The sequence below is a fragment of the Nesoenas mayeri genome, assembly GCF_963082525.1.
Source record: "Nesoenas mayeri genome assembly, chromosome: 7".
NCBI classification, from domain to species: Eukaryota; Metazoa; Chordata; class Aves; order Columbiformes; family Columbidae; genus Nesoenas; species Nesoenas mayeri.
This window is the reverse complement of record NC_137551.1, coordinates 18851053-18866382: the sequence shown is the minus strand read 5'-3', so window position 1 is coordinate 18866382 and position 15330 is coordinate 18851053. Positions and strand designations below refer to the sequence as shown.

At 37.8% G+C, this 15330-nt stretch overlaps 1 protein-coding gene across 3 annotated transcripts in view; it reads left to right on the top strand.

Annotated features, from left to right (window-relative positions):
* The window catches only part of TM9SF3 (transmembrane 9 superfamily member 3), a 47556-nt gene that overhangs the window by 24965 nt on the left and 7261 nt on the right, over positions 1–15330 (top strand). The window contains exons 8-14 of one of the 3 annotated variants that reach the window (XM_080347597.1): positions 1642–1736; positions 3735–3817; positions 12142–12281; positions 13843–13911; positions 14006–14152; positions 14586–14669; positions 14779–14855. In XM_080347597.1, the coding sequence (XP_080203723.1) occupies positions 1642–1736; positions 3735–3817; positions 12142–12281; positions 13843–13911; positions 14006–14152; positions 14586–14669; positions 14779–14855 (695 nt within the window). Of the gene's footprint in view, positions 1–1641; positions 1737–3686; positions 3818–12141; positions 12282–13842; positions 13912–14005; positions 14153–14585; positions 14670–14778; positions 14856–15330 lie in introns of all 3 variants that reach the window. The other 2 variants (XM_080347596.1, XM_080347598.1) reach the window with 2 other exon arrangements.

The window sequence follows — 15330 nt, the reverse complement described above, 5'->3', positions numbered from 1 at the left end:
CATTTCAGAATGCTTGTGCACCGTAGGGGAGCTGTAAGTTAGTAATAGCAAATGTAAAACGTGTCAGAACAGTAATTTAAAAAAATATATGTGCACTTAGTCTTTTATTGTAGTAGGCCTTTATATCACTTTCAAAGTGAATTTAATTCTGGGTGTGTAAGGAACAGTTCACTACATCTGGTGCAGAGAATTCTTATGTTTAGGAAAATAGTGATGTGAGTGATAAAGGCTGTGAATCAGCATTACAAGATTGATGTCCTGTCAGTGTTCTTCAAGTCTGTTAAAAGTCTTGGGGATCATGTAGACGATGCCAACTAAAAGTGTCTCGGTCATGTCAGCAATTTATTATTAATACCAGTTTGTGTTTTGAGATCTCTTCCATTAGAATATTTTAAACGTAAGTGAGTAAGTTCAAATATAAGAAATCTTTATAGTTTTAGATTGACTTTGGCTGGTCACTTCATAGACAATCTGGATTTACCTGGGTGACTGCGGACTGTGCATGGTTTTCTGGGTTTTTTTTGTGTGTTTCTAAATTGGCTTTAGTTAGGGCAACTCTTAAAATTGATTTTCCTCTAACAAGTAACTTTCTAAAATGTAACTATTGCTTATTATTTTTAAGAAGCAGATGTTAGCGTAACGCTCCTTCAGTCTATGTGACCAGCAGGTATATTTGCTTAGTTCAGTCCATCCAGTCGTGGAAGCTGGTTGTATTAAGGATCACTTTTGTGAGTAGAGCAGGTATCCAGGAATGGTACATCAAAGGCCAAAACACCAACAGTCTAGAATCTTTCGGAAGAACTAATTTGAAGATAGTACAGCAAACTGGCTGAAAACCTTCCACTGTTTTTTTTCTATCGAAGCATAGCAGAGGGACATGGGGAAACAGCTGTATCGTTAATAACATTTATATCTGCCTATTCTTAGATATGATTTTTTAAAATGTATTTGGAGATGGCTTTTGTGATTTAAAATTTTTAGCTTTGCCAGTAACATTTCAGAAAAATTATGCCAAAATGAGTGCTCTCAACATTTAATGAGATGATAATTTTAAAATCACTAAACTCTTCTGGCTGGACTACTCCATGCTGATTTGTGGCTTCATTATAGTATTTATAATTTCTAAATCAGTTTTCTAATTTTCTGTAAGGTGAACACTTTTGATTTTAAAAGTTTAATTTCTGAGGGATGGCAGAAACATAATTCACAATCTTAGAATATTTTTGTTAATACTGGCCTTTTTGTTAAGCAAAGAGTACCTTTTATCTGCAGCAGTTAAATCTTACACTTAATGTATGTGATGTAAATAGTGCAGTTCTTTATACACTAGGTACACACATAGAAATGTTAGAAGATTTTGATCAGAGGTGAGATTTTTGTACTGCAGTGAAAATAAATGCATGTTAGCAAAAAGGTAGTATGTTGCAACTCCTTTTCCCAGATTGAATTAGACTTGGCCAGAAGCTTTGAATACAAACAGTTCTCATTCTTATGCAGATTTTACAATTTAAGCACTGTAAAATTTTTACTTACCTAAAAATATTAAATAAATGCTTCTGATAAATGTACATATTATACTGTAATCTTTTGCTCTAATACTGTGGGGTTTTTTTTCATTTATCAAAAAATCACTTCCTGTAGGAGAGGATCAATGCTTAGTACAGCTATATTCGTTTATGCTGCAACATCGCCAGTGAATGGATATTTTGGAGGAAGCCTTTATGCTAGACAAGGAGGTAAATTGTTTTCGTTTTTCAGCATTTCCATTACGTTGTTAAATGGAGAAATTATTATTTACTGACTTTCACCAATACAGAAGTATCCCCGTGGAGTTAGGTCATTCAGATGGATTCCATTCAATTCTTAATAAACAGAAAGTACTTTGAGCATATTTAACTTTCTTATTATTTTATATTTAGTATGGGCTGCATAGTCTAAAGAAAGATACCCGAAGTCTTTGGTTAATTTGAAAGTAATGAGAGCTAAAAGAATGTTAACAGTGGTATCTTATGAATTACTTGTTATACTCTTGTATATAACAGTTTGGCTCATGACATCCAGAGAATTTAATAGTCTCTTCCTCGTCTGTAACATGCTGTCAGGCAGCTCATGTCGTCTTGTCGAGATGACTCCTACATAGCCCTGCTCTATAGGTACCAGGAGGATTACATTTACTAGCACAGAAAGGATGAGTATGCAGTACTTACTAGACCATTAAATGTGGATGGGGAAAACTGTTTATAGTGTGTTTTAAAGAAGGTTATTCTGCTTTTCAGTATGTGATCTGCTTTACACTTGGCAGATTAAAAATTAGTATCAGCAGAGAGCAGAAGCCCAGTAAAATTGACATAACAGGTTTGGACAGGCTGTCTTCAAGTGCTCTGCACTATGCCTCTGAGTTATGACCAGTTCCATCCTGGCAGACTGCTAGCTTTATCCATTCCCTATGCTACAATAAAAGAGTAATCGATATCTATTATCCTCTACAGTGCTTTAGGAAAAATAGTTTTGTTAAGTTCGCCAAAGAAAATTTGTATCTTTTGAGCACAGCATACTTGCTAGTATTCAGTCTCAACTGCACTCTAATCTACTCTGAGTTTGGAGGTGAGATGTTTCTTTTCATGTGTTTTGTGTATAAACCTAGTGATTTGTAGAAAAACAGGCCTAGGTATGTTAGGTTTGCTGTTCTAAAATGTACTGTGCTCTATAGTTGAGCCAGATTTGCCTTTTTTTTTCCTTTTTCCTGCAGATCCAATACACGTCAAACTGTGAAATGCTGATTATGTTGTCTCATGGTGAAAATACATATGACTGTCTTGAAAACCATGTGCTAGTTTTCTGACTATTAGTGCATATTACAGGTGTATCTATGGTATATTAAATTTAAATATAGAATCACAGAATTGTTTTGGTAGGAATAGACAGTGTGTAAGAATATAGAAAGTAAAAAGAATACAGACAGTGAAAATTCTTGAAGTATTGACCAAGAGAATTTTTTTGAGCTCCTCAGAGAGCTCTGCTAACAAGTGTTGCTGTTCCCTTTATGTCTGAGGTTTAGCATTCACTTTCTTTCTACCTTTTCTGCTCTTGAAGACATCTGAGTTCAGTTTTGCTGTGCATTAAATGCTGTGGCATTTTGCTTTATGCCAGGGATAGCTGATTCCTTACTGCATCCTGAATGTCTGGAGCCAGCTTACTTGGGTCAGGACGGCCTGGCGCAGGTGCTGCCTTAGGGCAGCTGCGGTGCTGAGTTGTCCCAGGAGCAGCACTGGGCTCCCGAGTACTCTCGGGGTGTGAGCAGGCTCGGCACGGGGCCAGCTCTGCTATCTCGGTCTCTGCTGAGCTGCAGCTCACATACACACTCATGTTTCAAATCCCGGTTTCTTTGGCCAGCTTAGTCAGCATATGCTGCTCTGCAGCCAGAATGTTCTCACGCTATATCCCTTTTCCTGTCTTTTCACCTGGCCTTGTAAATTGATTAATGTGCCGCATATTGTGAACTGCCAGGAGTCAAATGAAACTGTAGTTAACTTTTGGCTCTTGTATTGATGTATTACATGGTTACCAATTTTTCACCTTTTTGTGGAAGAAGTAGTCAAAACCTAAATTCTGGAGAGCTTGTTGGTACAATGTATTTTGTGTAAAGAGTTATCTCACCAGTCCCATTGGAATGTCGCTTTTTACAGGAAGACGATGGATAAAGCAGATGTTCATTGGGGCCTTCCTTATTCCAGCAATGGTGTGTGGAACTGCCTTCTTCATTAACTTCATTGCCATCTATTATCATGCTTCAAGAGCTATACCCTTTGGAACCATGGTAAGTCTTTTTACTGGAGAGTTTAAACACCACTATAGACACAGGAAAACTACCTTTTAGTCTAAATACAATTGTGAGTCATAGCTTTAGCTGCCTAGTTAGAAATTTATTCTGGAGGGTTTTAAGGTGCTTGAAGTATAAATCATTTTAGTTACAATAGCAACAGCTGATGGATGCCAAGAGGCTTCTCTCTGCTTAAAATGGTGCTGCTGCTTTGTATTCAATCTTATAGCAACATGGGAAGTTAGCAACTTGAATTTGCTTCTGGATGGCCAATACAAACTGCTTATAAGCTCAAATGCAACACAAAAGGATTCCAAGTGAAAGCTACTTCCAAATCATTGCAGTCAAGCAGAAAAAATAAAAATAAAAGATCAGCCAACAAGGTGAGATGAGAAATCCTGAGGAGATCTGACTTTATGAAAACAAATCTCTGTTTTCACTTTCTGAAGTGGTATTTAGTATCCAGTTATGCTCTTGTGTCTGTGTATTAACTGTATCACTTGAAAAAGAATGCTGGTTTGATTACTTTCTCATTTAGTCATGATGACTTTTCTTGTTTCTTGTGGCTTTTGTGAGGATTTCATTTGTGGTCATGGCCCTTTCAAGTAACCTCAAATAACCCTGTGGATACAATGTAGGAAATAATCACTTAGCACTTCAACAGAATTTGTCTTTGAGCTTGCAAGGGGTGGTATTTGAGAGCAGATTTTTTTTTTTTTTAATACACCATAAAATTGCTTTTTCTTTTTTTATGCAGTAGCACTGTTAACTTTAAATGTCTTGAAACAGGAAGGCTTGTTTTCTTTTCTAGAGCTGTAGCAAATCTTAGAATTTAACCACTTTATAGCTCCCTTGCATATCAGTTTTCGTGATACGTTAAACTGTTCTTAGTTTAAATCTACAACATAGTGAAGCCTAATATCACAAGTTCTATCTTAAAAATTGTATTATTTGGGATATTATCAAATTAATTATGTGGCTGAAAATACTTCTTAAGAAGACATTGTTAATGAATGAATGTGGTAGAAATCACAAATGGTAATAAAAAGAGAGACCATTCTCAGTTTCAGGCAAGAGTTTTCAATAATTTTCTCCTGATGGAGGAGCCATTATTTGACATGTACATTGCTGGTTCTAGTCACCTCCTTTTCAGTATTTTCAATTAATGCCTAAATACCAACTTTTTGCATTAAATTTGTTGCTATAATACCACTAAATATAACACCGAGTTAAGTATGTTTATAAACTGTTCATTTAATTTTTCTGGTTTTCTTCTTCCAGAAAATAGCTTAAAATCTTTGGATATATTTGTATTAGTTAGTCAGTGCCCCAAAAGAATATTGTATTGTTTGTTTGTTTGTTTTTCCTAAGCTAGTAGCCAAATACAATACTGTCAGAAAAGTATACAATTTTGATCTTTGATATGTGCAAATAGGCTTCACTGCTGAGCAAGCATTTATAAAATCACATTTCTCACTTGTATTGCCATTTGGAAGTCAGGGAGTTCCAACTGCACTGAAGTTTGTCTTGTAAATCTGTTCAGCTGGTTTATATTTTAAGATCATGGAAATCTGCAAGAGCAAAAGGGAATATAAATCTTCAGGGGTCACTTAATCAGGATGTTAGGACTCTTTATACACAGTGATTTTAATGATCTCAAGGTTTTATGAATGTGTTCAAATCATTGACTGTGGCAATAAACCTTCACGGGAGTTAGCAGACTTTTAGTAGGAGCAGGTTATGAATCGGAAACTTCATCAGAATAAGCAACGCTCTAATGATTTCAAATCAACTAATGAAGCTGGTTTGTAGAAGGAAATGAAATTGTTTGAAATTACTGTGTTATGCTTCAGGTTGAAGTCCCTGGGAAGCCCTCTGGTTTTACAGATAAGGTACCTTTATGTCTTTCCACCGCTTTTTTCAGCGTAAAGAAGCTTCCAGAATTCTCTAGTGCAAACTTGCTGCTTCTGCCTTCTTGGGAAAATAAAACCTCTGCCATCTAAGTGTATTAGAACACAGAAAGTACTTCCTTTGCATTGGTGTGTCTTGAAACCACCCTCCTTGATTTAAATTGCTGGCAAGAATTACCACCTCTTCTTGGCTACTGTAAATCTGGAAAAAGCAGAACCCAAGTTGCTGAAGAAAGTCTCTGAGCTAAAAGGTTGCTAAGAGACTGTGGTTAAATATGACATCCCGTACTTTGTCCATTTTGTGTTGCCACTGCCCCGTGAACCGCTAGGTAGTCTCCTCTCACTGTCTTAATTTGTCCCTCCAGGCAGATTTTTTTCTCTGCAATGTAGGCAAGGGCAGCTGATGGTGCCAAAGCCAAGACATCCAAGCTAACGCACAGTTGCTGCATTTTTGATCTACCTGGTGTCTGGTCGTCCACACTTTGTCTTGAAATGCTCAAATTGACTGGGCTCTTCAGGACCTTCTTACACCTCACAATCTTTGCAGTCTGTGTTGAAATTAAAAGCCTCGCTCACCTTGTAGAATTCATTCCTGATGTCTGGGATCTCGAAGATGTGGCAGGGACTGAGAAAATCCAAAGCTTGCTTCTCAAATCATTCTTCAGTCTTGGGACTCTGCCTTTAGCCCTTTTGGACATACATGCAAACCATCTTACCTAAACTGTGACAAACCTTCTCTAGTGAAATACACCATGGGCCTGAACAAAGGCTCAATCTCTTCCTGGGATATCTTTCAGCTGCCCTTCCCTTCAAACTGCAATACGGAATGTGACAGATTTTATTCAAAATGAGAGCTTTGTAAAACTTAATAGTTTAAAGCTTTCAGCTCCCTAAGCATATGGAGGAGTTATAAAAGTCTGGGATTTTTCTCTTATCTCTTCACCTGTATAGAAATGCAGTGGGTGCTGTTCAAATATTTTGTTCTTTTGGAGCCCAGATTTGATTTTGAGAGGTATTTTGTTTATTGTATCGTCTTACTGGTGAACACTGAAGGTTCCTGAAGGTGTACACCGTGGCTTACCTTCTGTTGATGTTTGTCAGTCTTTTCACTGTATATATCAACCATCATTCTATTTTGTTGGTTTTTAATTATATGCAAAAAAAGGAGCATGGAACAATTAAAAAGAATTCTAAATAATGGCAAGTGAAGTGACCTCTCCATATATATTTGTGAGTGCAGTGGTAGTTCTGTGCAGAAATACTTACAAAGTAATGCAGAATTTCTGCAGAGTACAGCATGATTGAATATGAAGGGACCATCTTAATTCTTGCATTTCATAAGTTGTGACTGCTTATCTTGTTCTGTGTGTTATACATAATTTAAAGATTTCCATTAAGGCTACCATGACTGATGTAGTATTCTGACTGCAGAATCCATGCAGCTTCTATTAAACTGTTTAACATGTACTATTTTTGTTTTGTTTGAGCAGTAGGTTCCTGTGTGGCTAATGTTTCCAGTATGCATTTTTAATGATTTAATTAATTAAGGTTATGCACACTGAATTTCTCTTGGGATCAAGGCCCTGGTGTTTGCATCTTTTATACCTTGTTTAAACTAGAAAACAGTGTTTCCTCCCACAGACAGCTCAATCTAGGCTGCAGCCATCCCTGACAGCTTTAAGTTGATGTAAATGTTTGCTGCCACTGAAAAAGGAGGACCTGGTAGCACCAAGGATTTTTCATGCCTTGTGCCAGATAAGGAGATATACCTGGCTAAGAATATTAAAAAATGTAGTTATATACATTCAGCAGGGTGCTTTCTCAGATTACTTGAAAGTGACTGTGGAATCCTTGATCAAACCCCTCATTTTTGCTGAAAATAGACCTAGGTAAATGCTTCTGTGTAAATTTTCAACAATTCAATTTATTACCCAAAGCAGCACCCTAGATTAATTACTTAGTTGTAATAAAATCAGTAGCACTTTATTTTGAAGCCGTGTGTTCATGTCTTGTTTTGTATAGTGTTTGGCCAGGTGATGTGCAGGAGGGGGTAGAGTCTCACGACCGAGGGTGCAGTTTTGGTAGCTGACAGGAAGGATCAAGCTGCTGCTTTGACAGTTAATTTTTATTGCTTTTCTCCCTTGTGCATTTAGCAGTCAAGGCACTATAGCCTGCCAGTAGCTGTTTAATATTAGATATGCTCATAAAAATTTTAATTATCACCTTTGAATGAAGTTTAATCTACAGTTGTCAGAAAATATGAAACACATGGCGCTAGAACATAAATTATGTCCCTCTTGACAATGTTCCCTTTCAAATATGGAAAACTGAATTCTGCACATTCAGTCAAGGGCGGTAGAATATTCTTTCCCCCTCCAAACAAAAAGGGTTAGAAAGAATGCAGCCTTGGTGGGGTTGACAGTCTCTTCTGTGGCAGCTAAAACCTGCAAACTAAACCAGTTGCTTGTGTATAAATATTTTGTACAACAAAAATGCAACAGTCAAAATGAAGTAGGCATGTTTTAATGTACTAGCTTGGCAGAAAAACTCATAAAATTTGTCATCAGTAATACAGATTATGGAGAATGTGTGCTTGTTTGCTTGATGGAAGACTGGGTTTATAGTCATAGTATGGCCAATGTTACAGTAATTCTTCTCTTAAAAGACTCACGAAGACCTAGCTTTCTTATCTCTGCCTGTCATGCAACAGCTATTATTGAGGTTTTGGGTTTTGTTTTTAGTATGTTACCAGTGATGTCTGTAGGGAGATGCTTCTGTGGGAGGGCAGAGCGCGTATAGGTCTTGATCCTGCCTTTGTTTCCTCTCGCCATTGGTGATGGTGAAACGAAGGCCAGTAAGTGCCTGGGCTGCTTTCACCGTTGTAATCTCATTCTCTGAAATCTATGAGGCAGTTAAGTCTTCTCAGTTAAGACTCTTGTGTATCCCGGTGCCCTGTGTTTGCTTCAGTTTGGATTTAAGCTCTCTACGTTTAGGCATTGCCCAACCTGCATCATCGCTGCTCTTGCCATGTGTGGTGACAAGCACTACCTCTTCACTTTTTGGGGAAGGCAGTGTCTTCACCTCAGATCTGAAATTAAGAGGAACATGCCTAAAAAGGCAGAAGCTGGCTATGCCCAGCCACCTCTCACATCCAGAGAAGACTGTTACTGCCAAGAATGAAGAAAGTGATTTTCAGCAAGCATCAGTCTGAGCAGGTAGACTACCCTGAGTCAGACAGCAAGTTCAAAGCAAGAAAGAAAATGCTACTGTGTGCTGATTCTAACCAGTACTGGTTGTGTTGGTCAACCTACTAAGACCCACAGGGTGCCATCACCGGGGTGGAGTTATCTCCAAAGACAGAACATTCACAGCTTAGACAGCATATCAGCAGCAGGTGGAAGTAGGAGCCATACCTGAACCTGCACTATGGGCCATCCTTGCTTGCTTAGTTGGGCCTCCTGTGCTCTGCAAAATTATCTCAGATAATTTTTATGCTCCTGAATGGCACTAGGAAAAATTGTACTTCGGTTCCAGCTATCGTCAGAACATGGCATGGCATGAAGACAGGCATTTCATTGTGTAACAAAACATTGACTTTACCTAATGCTGATCGCTAGATTTCACTGAAGATGATAGTTGTTCTGTCTGAAATCAGTTCTTTTTTTCAGCCAAATTGTTAATAGAAGGGAAGATGTTACAACATTATCAGTCATGATTTGACTGATCTGATAACAAAACCACAAGCACTTGTAATTGGCATCTTTCAGAAAATCTGAGTGTACTGGGGACAGGTGAACAGTACTTCCTGAAGCCATTATTCAAGGAACTTTGGTCTGTCTCAGCTTGTTTTATGCAGATAAATATTTTAGATTTCAAAGCTGCTGCTGAGTCAGTCTCTTGGACAACACAACCGCCCAGCCCTGCTGGAACAAGTTGGGTTTTCTCCTTGCCCACCTGATTTGAAGCCATTCAGCTCTACAGTTGGTGTCACTAGAATGAGATGCTACTGACTGCCTTTTTTCATCTAGGAGTTTGCCAGCTAATTACTAATTAGGCCTGGATGTTTCTTGTTTGGTTCCTTATCCAAGGTTATATTCTTTTCCTGTGGATTCCCTATGGTAGATGTGTTTTGCAAGATGGACAATTACAAGCTACTAAGTTTTGTTCCAGGTGAGCTTGGAACCCAAGGCTCTTCCTGAACAGTTTTTCTGCAGTGAAGCAGTGGATTCACTTTCTGCTCCTGTCCCTGTCCCTAGTCAGAGGTAGTTTCTGAGATCAAGAAATAAAGACATCTTGATAACTGCACTATAAAAGCCAGTTATGGCTAGATGTGCAGTACAGCTGCCCTCTCATGCTGCCTGTGTGAGCTTTGTGCCTCAGCCAGGTTTGAAGACTGCCGAGCTCCAATAACAGGGGCTGCCCCACAAGAGTGAGCTCTTCTTGCAAATGGAAATGGTTTCATTATGGTCAGCTTGGAAATTTTTTTATTCCTGCCCAGGCCTTAATTCTTGGATGTCCCTTCTACCCACTGGACCACAAACAAGCTGGGACTTTTTGCTCAGAATTTTAGCAAACATAGCGCTCAAGATGTTCTTTGATGTTTCTAATACTTTTGGACATTTTTCTCTGAAAATACTCATCTGCTCATTCTTTCAGACTGAGCAGTTTTCAGGGGCAAAACTTGCATCCATTAAAGTGAGTTAGTTGTATACTTCTGCTGTAATTTATTCTTAGGCAGCCTCAGTGCCCTACCTAAGACACTGCTTGCTTACCTGTGTTTCTTCAAGTAAAGGAAGAAGATAAACAGCAGACACTAAATATGTATAAAATGTGCAAAATCTGCTTTATTATTGGCAAGCATAAATACTCTAGCTTTTCCTTATTTATTGCTGAAGCTTCATATTTTGGTGATGATGTAATTATTTAATAATGGCTCCTCAAAGATATGCAGAGCAGTCTAGACAGTGCTTCAGCTTGTTCACCTCCTGTTTGGTGAAGCCCTTCTGTAAAGCATGAAGGCTTGCTCCATCCAACCCCAGGCAACATTTTCCATTCACATCTGGCCTGGCCTAGTGATCATAACAACTCAGGAATAGAGGGATAACCCACTGACTTTTGTCAGATGTTGCCTTAAATGGTGTGATTGACTTAATGCTAAGTTTGTGTTGTGTTAATGTAGTGCAGTTCCTCATCTCTTGAAGCCTGGCAGCAGTTCTTGTTTTTCAGCTGCTCACAGCAGATTTTTGTAAATATAACATGTGAACAGCCTTTTTTTATCCTGGAGTAACTGCTTCATAAGTCATTGTGTGGCTCTTAGATGTGGTCCGTTGTCCATTGTTTTGGACTAATCTGCTGCCATGGGCTTTGCATCCTGATGGAATCAGAGAGGAATATAACTTCTTTGCTCAGGAGGCACCAGGGTGTACACAGAGCCTCAGGCAACAGCACTTTTAGAAGGCAATATTTTCTTATATTTGCATAGAAAAGGTCACAGGGTCATAACCGTGGTTATGGCATCACAGGCAACTATTGTGTCTTTTTAATTATCAATATCAAAAAGATAACAAACTGCCTAATGCTAATTCATTTAGTGCTAAACAGTTATAAGTAGAGAACATCTTGCTAAATGCTTGAAATTTTCACGTTTTGGAAGATAAAAATATGTTGCCTTCAAAGAATAGCAAAAGTAAAGCTACATACATATATTGGAAGAAAGATGATTTGTGGTAAAATTTTAAGGAAGTTGTTCAATTGGAAAGAGGTAGAACCTTGGTTGACTTTGCTCTATATGTAAGTAGGACCACTGTGCTTCTGGATTGTGTATCTGTCCATGCCAGTGGTCACTTGTGTCTCTGGCAGCCTGTGTTCTTAACTAGTTAGTTGGTGGATGGTGGAGAAAATGGAACCCAGAGTTTTAGTTGGTAGCATTCTGACATGGCTTTGCAGTTCTTTTTTGGGTTTCATTTTTGGATTGGAATAAAAATTTTGCAGCCGGTAGTTGTAGTTTTGTATGCAGCTGTGTAGCTGCGGGATGTTGACTCCCAGGGACAGCACACTCTGCAAAAGTTTTAGAGAAGCTGACAAAATTTTCTGTGATGAAGTACCATGAAGATTTCCATTTCTTTCCTGTTCACTATATTGAGTATAATGATTAGATGAAAGTAAAAAAATCTGTAATGGTTCTGTTCTCTCAGTTGATGCAAGAAAATATACTTAATAATGTTTATGAGGAAGTTTCTTGGGAAGTAAATACTTCCATTTGATAAAACAGATGTATATTGACTAATGCTTCATAAGTAGCAGTATGATTCTAAAGCAAAAACTACTAAGGACTGATGTATACAGAGTGAGCTTGTTCTCTTCTTTTGTCATCTTTTGAATTTAAAAAAATTTTTTGTTGTTTGCTTCTAGGTGGCAGTGTGCTGTATTTGCTTCTTTGTCATTCTTCCATTGAACCTCGTTGGTACAATTCTTGGCCGAAATCTGTCAGGACAGCCTAATTTTCCATGTCGTGTCAATGCAGTGCCTCGTCCCATACCAGAGAAAAAATGGTAAAGACAAGCGTACATGTTAACTAGATGTATTCACTTCAGTACATTAAAAATGACTTTTCAGATGTTGTTGAAAGCGTTTCTAGAATAACCTTTTAAATTTAAATTGAGTTGTATCTAGAAGAACACATCAACTGACACTTCCTTAGTATGATTTGTCTGTTGAATAGAAACACCAAGTGCAGTTAATTGTTAGTAGTTGTAGCAGATTTACCATCCTGGGTCACTGATTCACTTTTGGCCTGAAATACTCTTCAGTGTTTTATGTAAAACGGATGGTCCCAACCCATGATTGTATAGGTATCTTGAAACCAAACCTTTCCTCTTTAGTTAATGCCTTTTGCACATTTAGGATTTAATGTGCCTTGGAGGCAGAACTGTTCTGGTTAATGATCTCCATCTACAAGCTGAGACATATTGACAGGGTGAGGGTGGAGAGAAGTTTGCAATGCTGCTACCAATTCTGCACTTTTGTTGATAGCACAGAGCTTAAAATACTCCAGGTATACAGTTTGAATTGCAAATAAGCCTTTATAATTTTTGAAGGGAATATAAAGAGGTAGATGCCTAGTCTCAAAAAGTAGACTTGGTTTTTGGAAAATCATCAATGCAGTCACTTTTTCCTATTAATTTAATTCTGAGATGGAGGCAGCAAGCTATGGAAATGAAAATATCCTCAGAGGATATTTTAATAGATTTTTCTTGCTTTCCCTGTTCCGAGGAATGGAACAGACAAAAATGAAAGGGGCACTGAAACGTGTACGCCCACGATATCCAGGAAGTGCGGCATACTTAGTTTCTCGTTAACGGTGGGTTGTGCAGCTCAGATGCTAGGATTTGATTTATATTGTGACCTGTATCTTGGCAATCTGATGGATTTTTCTGGATCAGTGTGACAGATAAAAAGAAATAAGATACTTCTCTTGAAGATGATGAAATTGCACACCGTCAGCTTAGACAAGTCTCCCTATAAATAATAAAAGAAGCTGCAAATTAAATCACTGGTTACTAGCTAGATTCAGCATCATTACAAGTACTACACAGAGGTCACCTTTCATAAGTGATAGTATCATCTACAGGTAGATGAGTATTCATTTTTGGCCGTAGGCTTGTGACTTAGTATAGCATTAAAAATAAACACTGGTTCTTAATTATATAACCATTACCCTTCAAAATTTTGTTTGTGCTTTTTGCTGTATTTATAGCCATCAACAACTCTGAGTTTTCATTGCCTTCATTCAAGGCTAGTGGATGTTACAGGGCTTGATTGCTTAGGCACTTTTTGGGCAAGAAAGGTTCTTTCTGTAGCCTTTAAGGCTGTGGTTAGATGCCCAACCTTGTGCCTGCAGGTGGTAGGTGTGAGACTTACGTTTTGTTTCAGCTTTGCCCAAGAATAACTCCTATCCATACACATGACGTCTTTGGAGGAATCTTCTTCAGATACGGTTTTGTTAGCGTGCCATTTAAATTCTCTCTTCTATATTAATTACCTGGTATTGTCTTAATGTGTTTATAAACCAAAGGTTAAAATTATCCCTAAACTAATGTTAATGTCTTTCAGGTTCATGGAACCAGCTGTTATTGTTTGTCTAGGTGGAATCCTCCCTTTTGGTTCAATTTTTATTGAAATGTGAGTATGTCAGCTACTTGTCAATTTGATTAAAGAGTATAATAATTTAAGCTCAATTACAATATCATCTGCATATTTTGTTTACTCTCTTCAGGTATTTCATTTTTACTTCATTCTGGGCTTACAAGATCTACTATGTTTATGGCTTTATGATGTTGGTTCTGGTTATCCTCTGTATTGTGACAGTTTGTGTGACTATCGTTTGTACGTATTTCCTGCTAAACGCAGAGGATTACAGGTGGTAAGTATTGCATTATTTGCATAGTTAACCAGATTGTGAGAGTTTTATAGAAAAGTAATCTTCTTCAGCCTAGATGGGTCTTTTCAAAGGGTCCCATGTCCACAGTGTAGCTGTAGGGAATAAAAGCAGATCTTGGATCCTTTCTGTGTAGGAGTTTCTGTATGTATGTGCATCTGTGTGTGCATGTATGTATGTATTAAAAAAATATGTATGTCAAGGCACACAGGAATGTGAAGAAGGATCATCACTTGATATCAGTGGTAACTGTTGCCGTAGAAGCTTTTGTCACTTACAGCAGACAACATGTAGATTTTGTTAAATAAGCCTGTAGAACCAGAATACTTTATTTTCAGGATAAAGATTTAGCGCATTGTGCATCTTCTTGGGAGGCCTGTTGGTTAGATATATGATGGACATGTGTGTTTATTTTCAGGCAATGGACAAGCTTTCTTTCTGCGGCATCAACTGCGATTTATGTTTACATGTACTCCTTTTACTACTACTTTTTCAAGACAAAGTAAGTGGTAGCTTTCTTGCTTGAATATCAGATTACCATATTGCTAAATAAGTTTATTGAGAAAAACTGGAGAAAATATCTGGCATAAATTCCTGTCTTTCTTTTTCAGGATGTATGGCTTGTTTCAAACGTCATTTTACTTTGGCTATATGGCAGTATTTAGCACAGCTTTGGGAATAATGTGTGGTAAGTTTCAAATACATTGACAGTTTTCTGTCAGAAATTTTCAGACTGTCATGTTTCTGATTTTTAGATCTGTGGTTTTATCGGTGGAGTGTGTATGTCTGCAAGTTGTGCTCAAAAAAGCTTACAATCTTTAAAAATAATCTTAAGAATTCTCTGCTTATACTCTGTTTCTACCTAATATAGGAGATTTATGTGGATTGTGTCTTCTGATAGGAAGATAATTTATGTACTATGCAGTGAATTTCAGCCTCAATAAAGACTCAATATTTGGCAAGAAATTGTGGAAAATAAACTCCATTAAGTTGAGTCCATGCTAGCAATTTGTTTTAGAGGTTTTACTGTTGCTGGAAGACAGGGAGGTTGGTGCACCTATTGAGGCATCAGTGGTGTTGCAATACTGGTGATGCTACCACCTGTATCTTGTGATATGTGTGTATGAGAATGACCAGAACAGAAAGGACTGACACATCAAGAT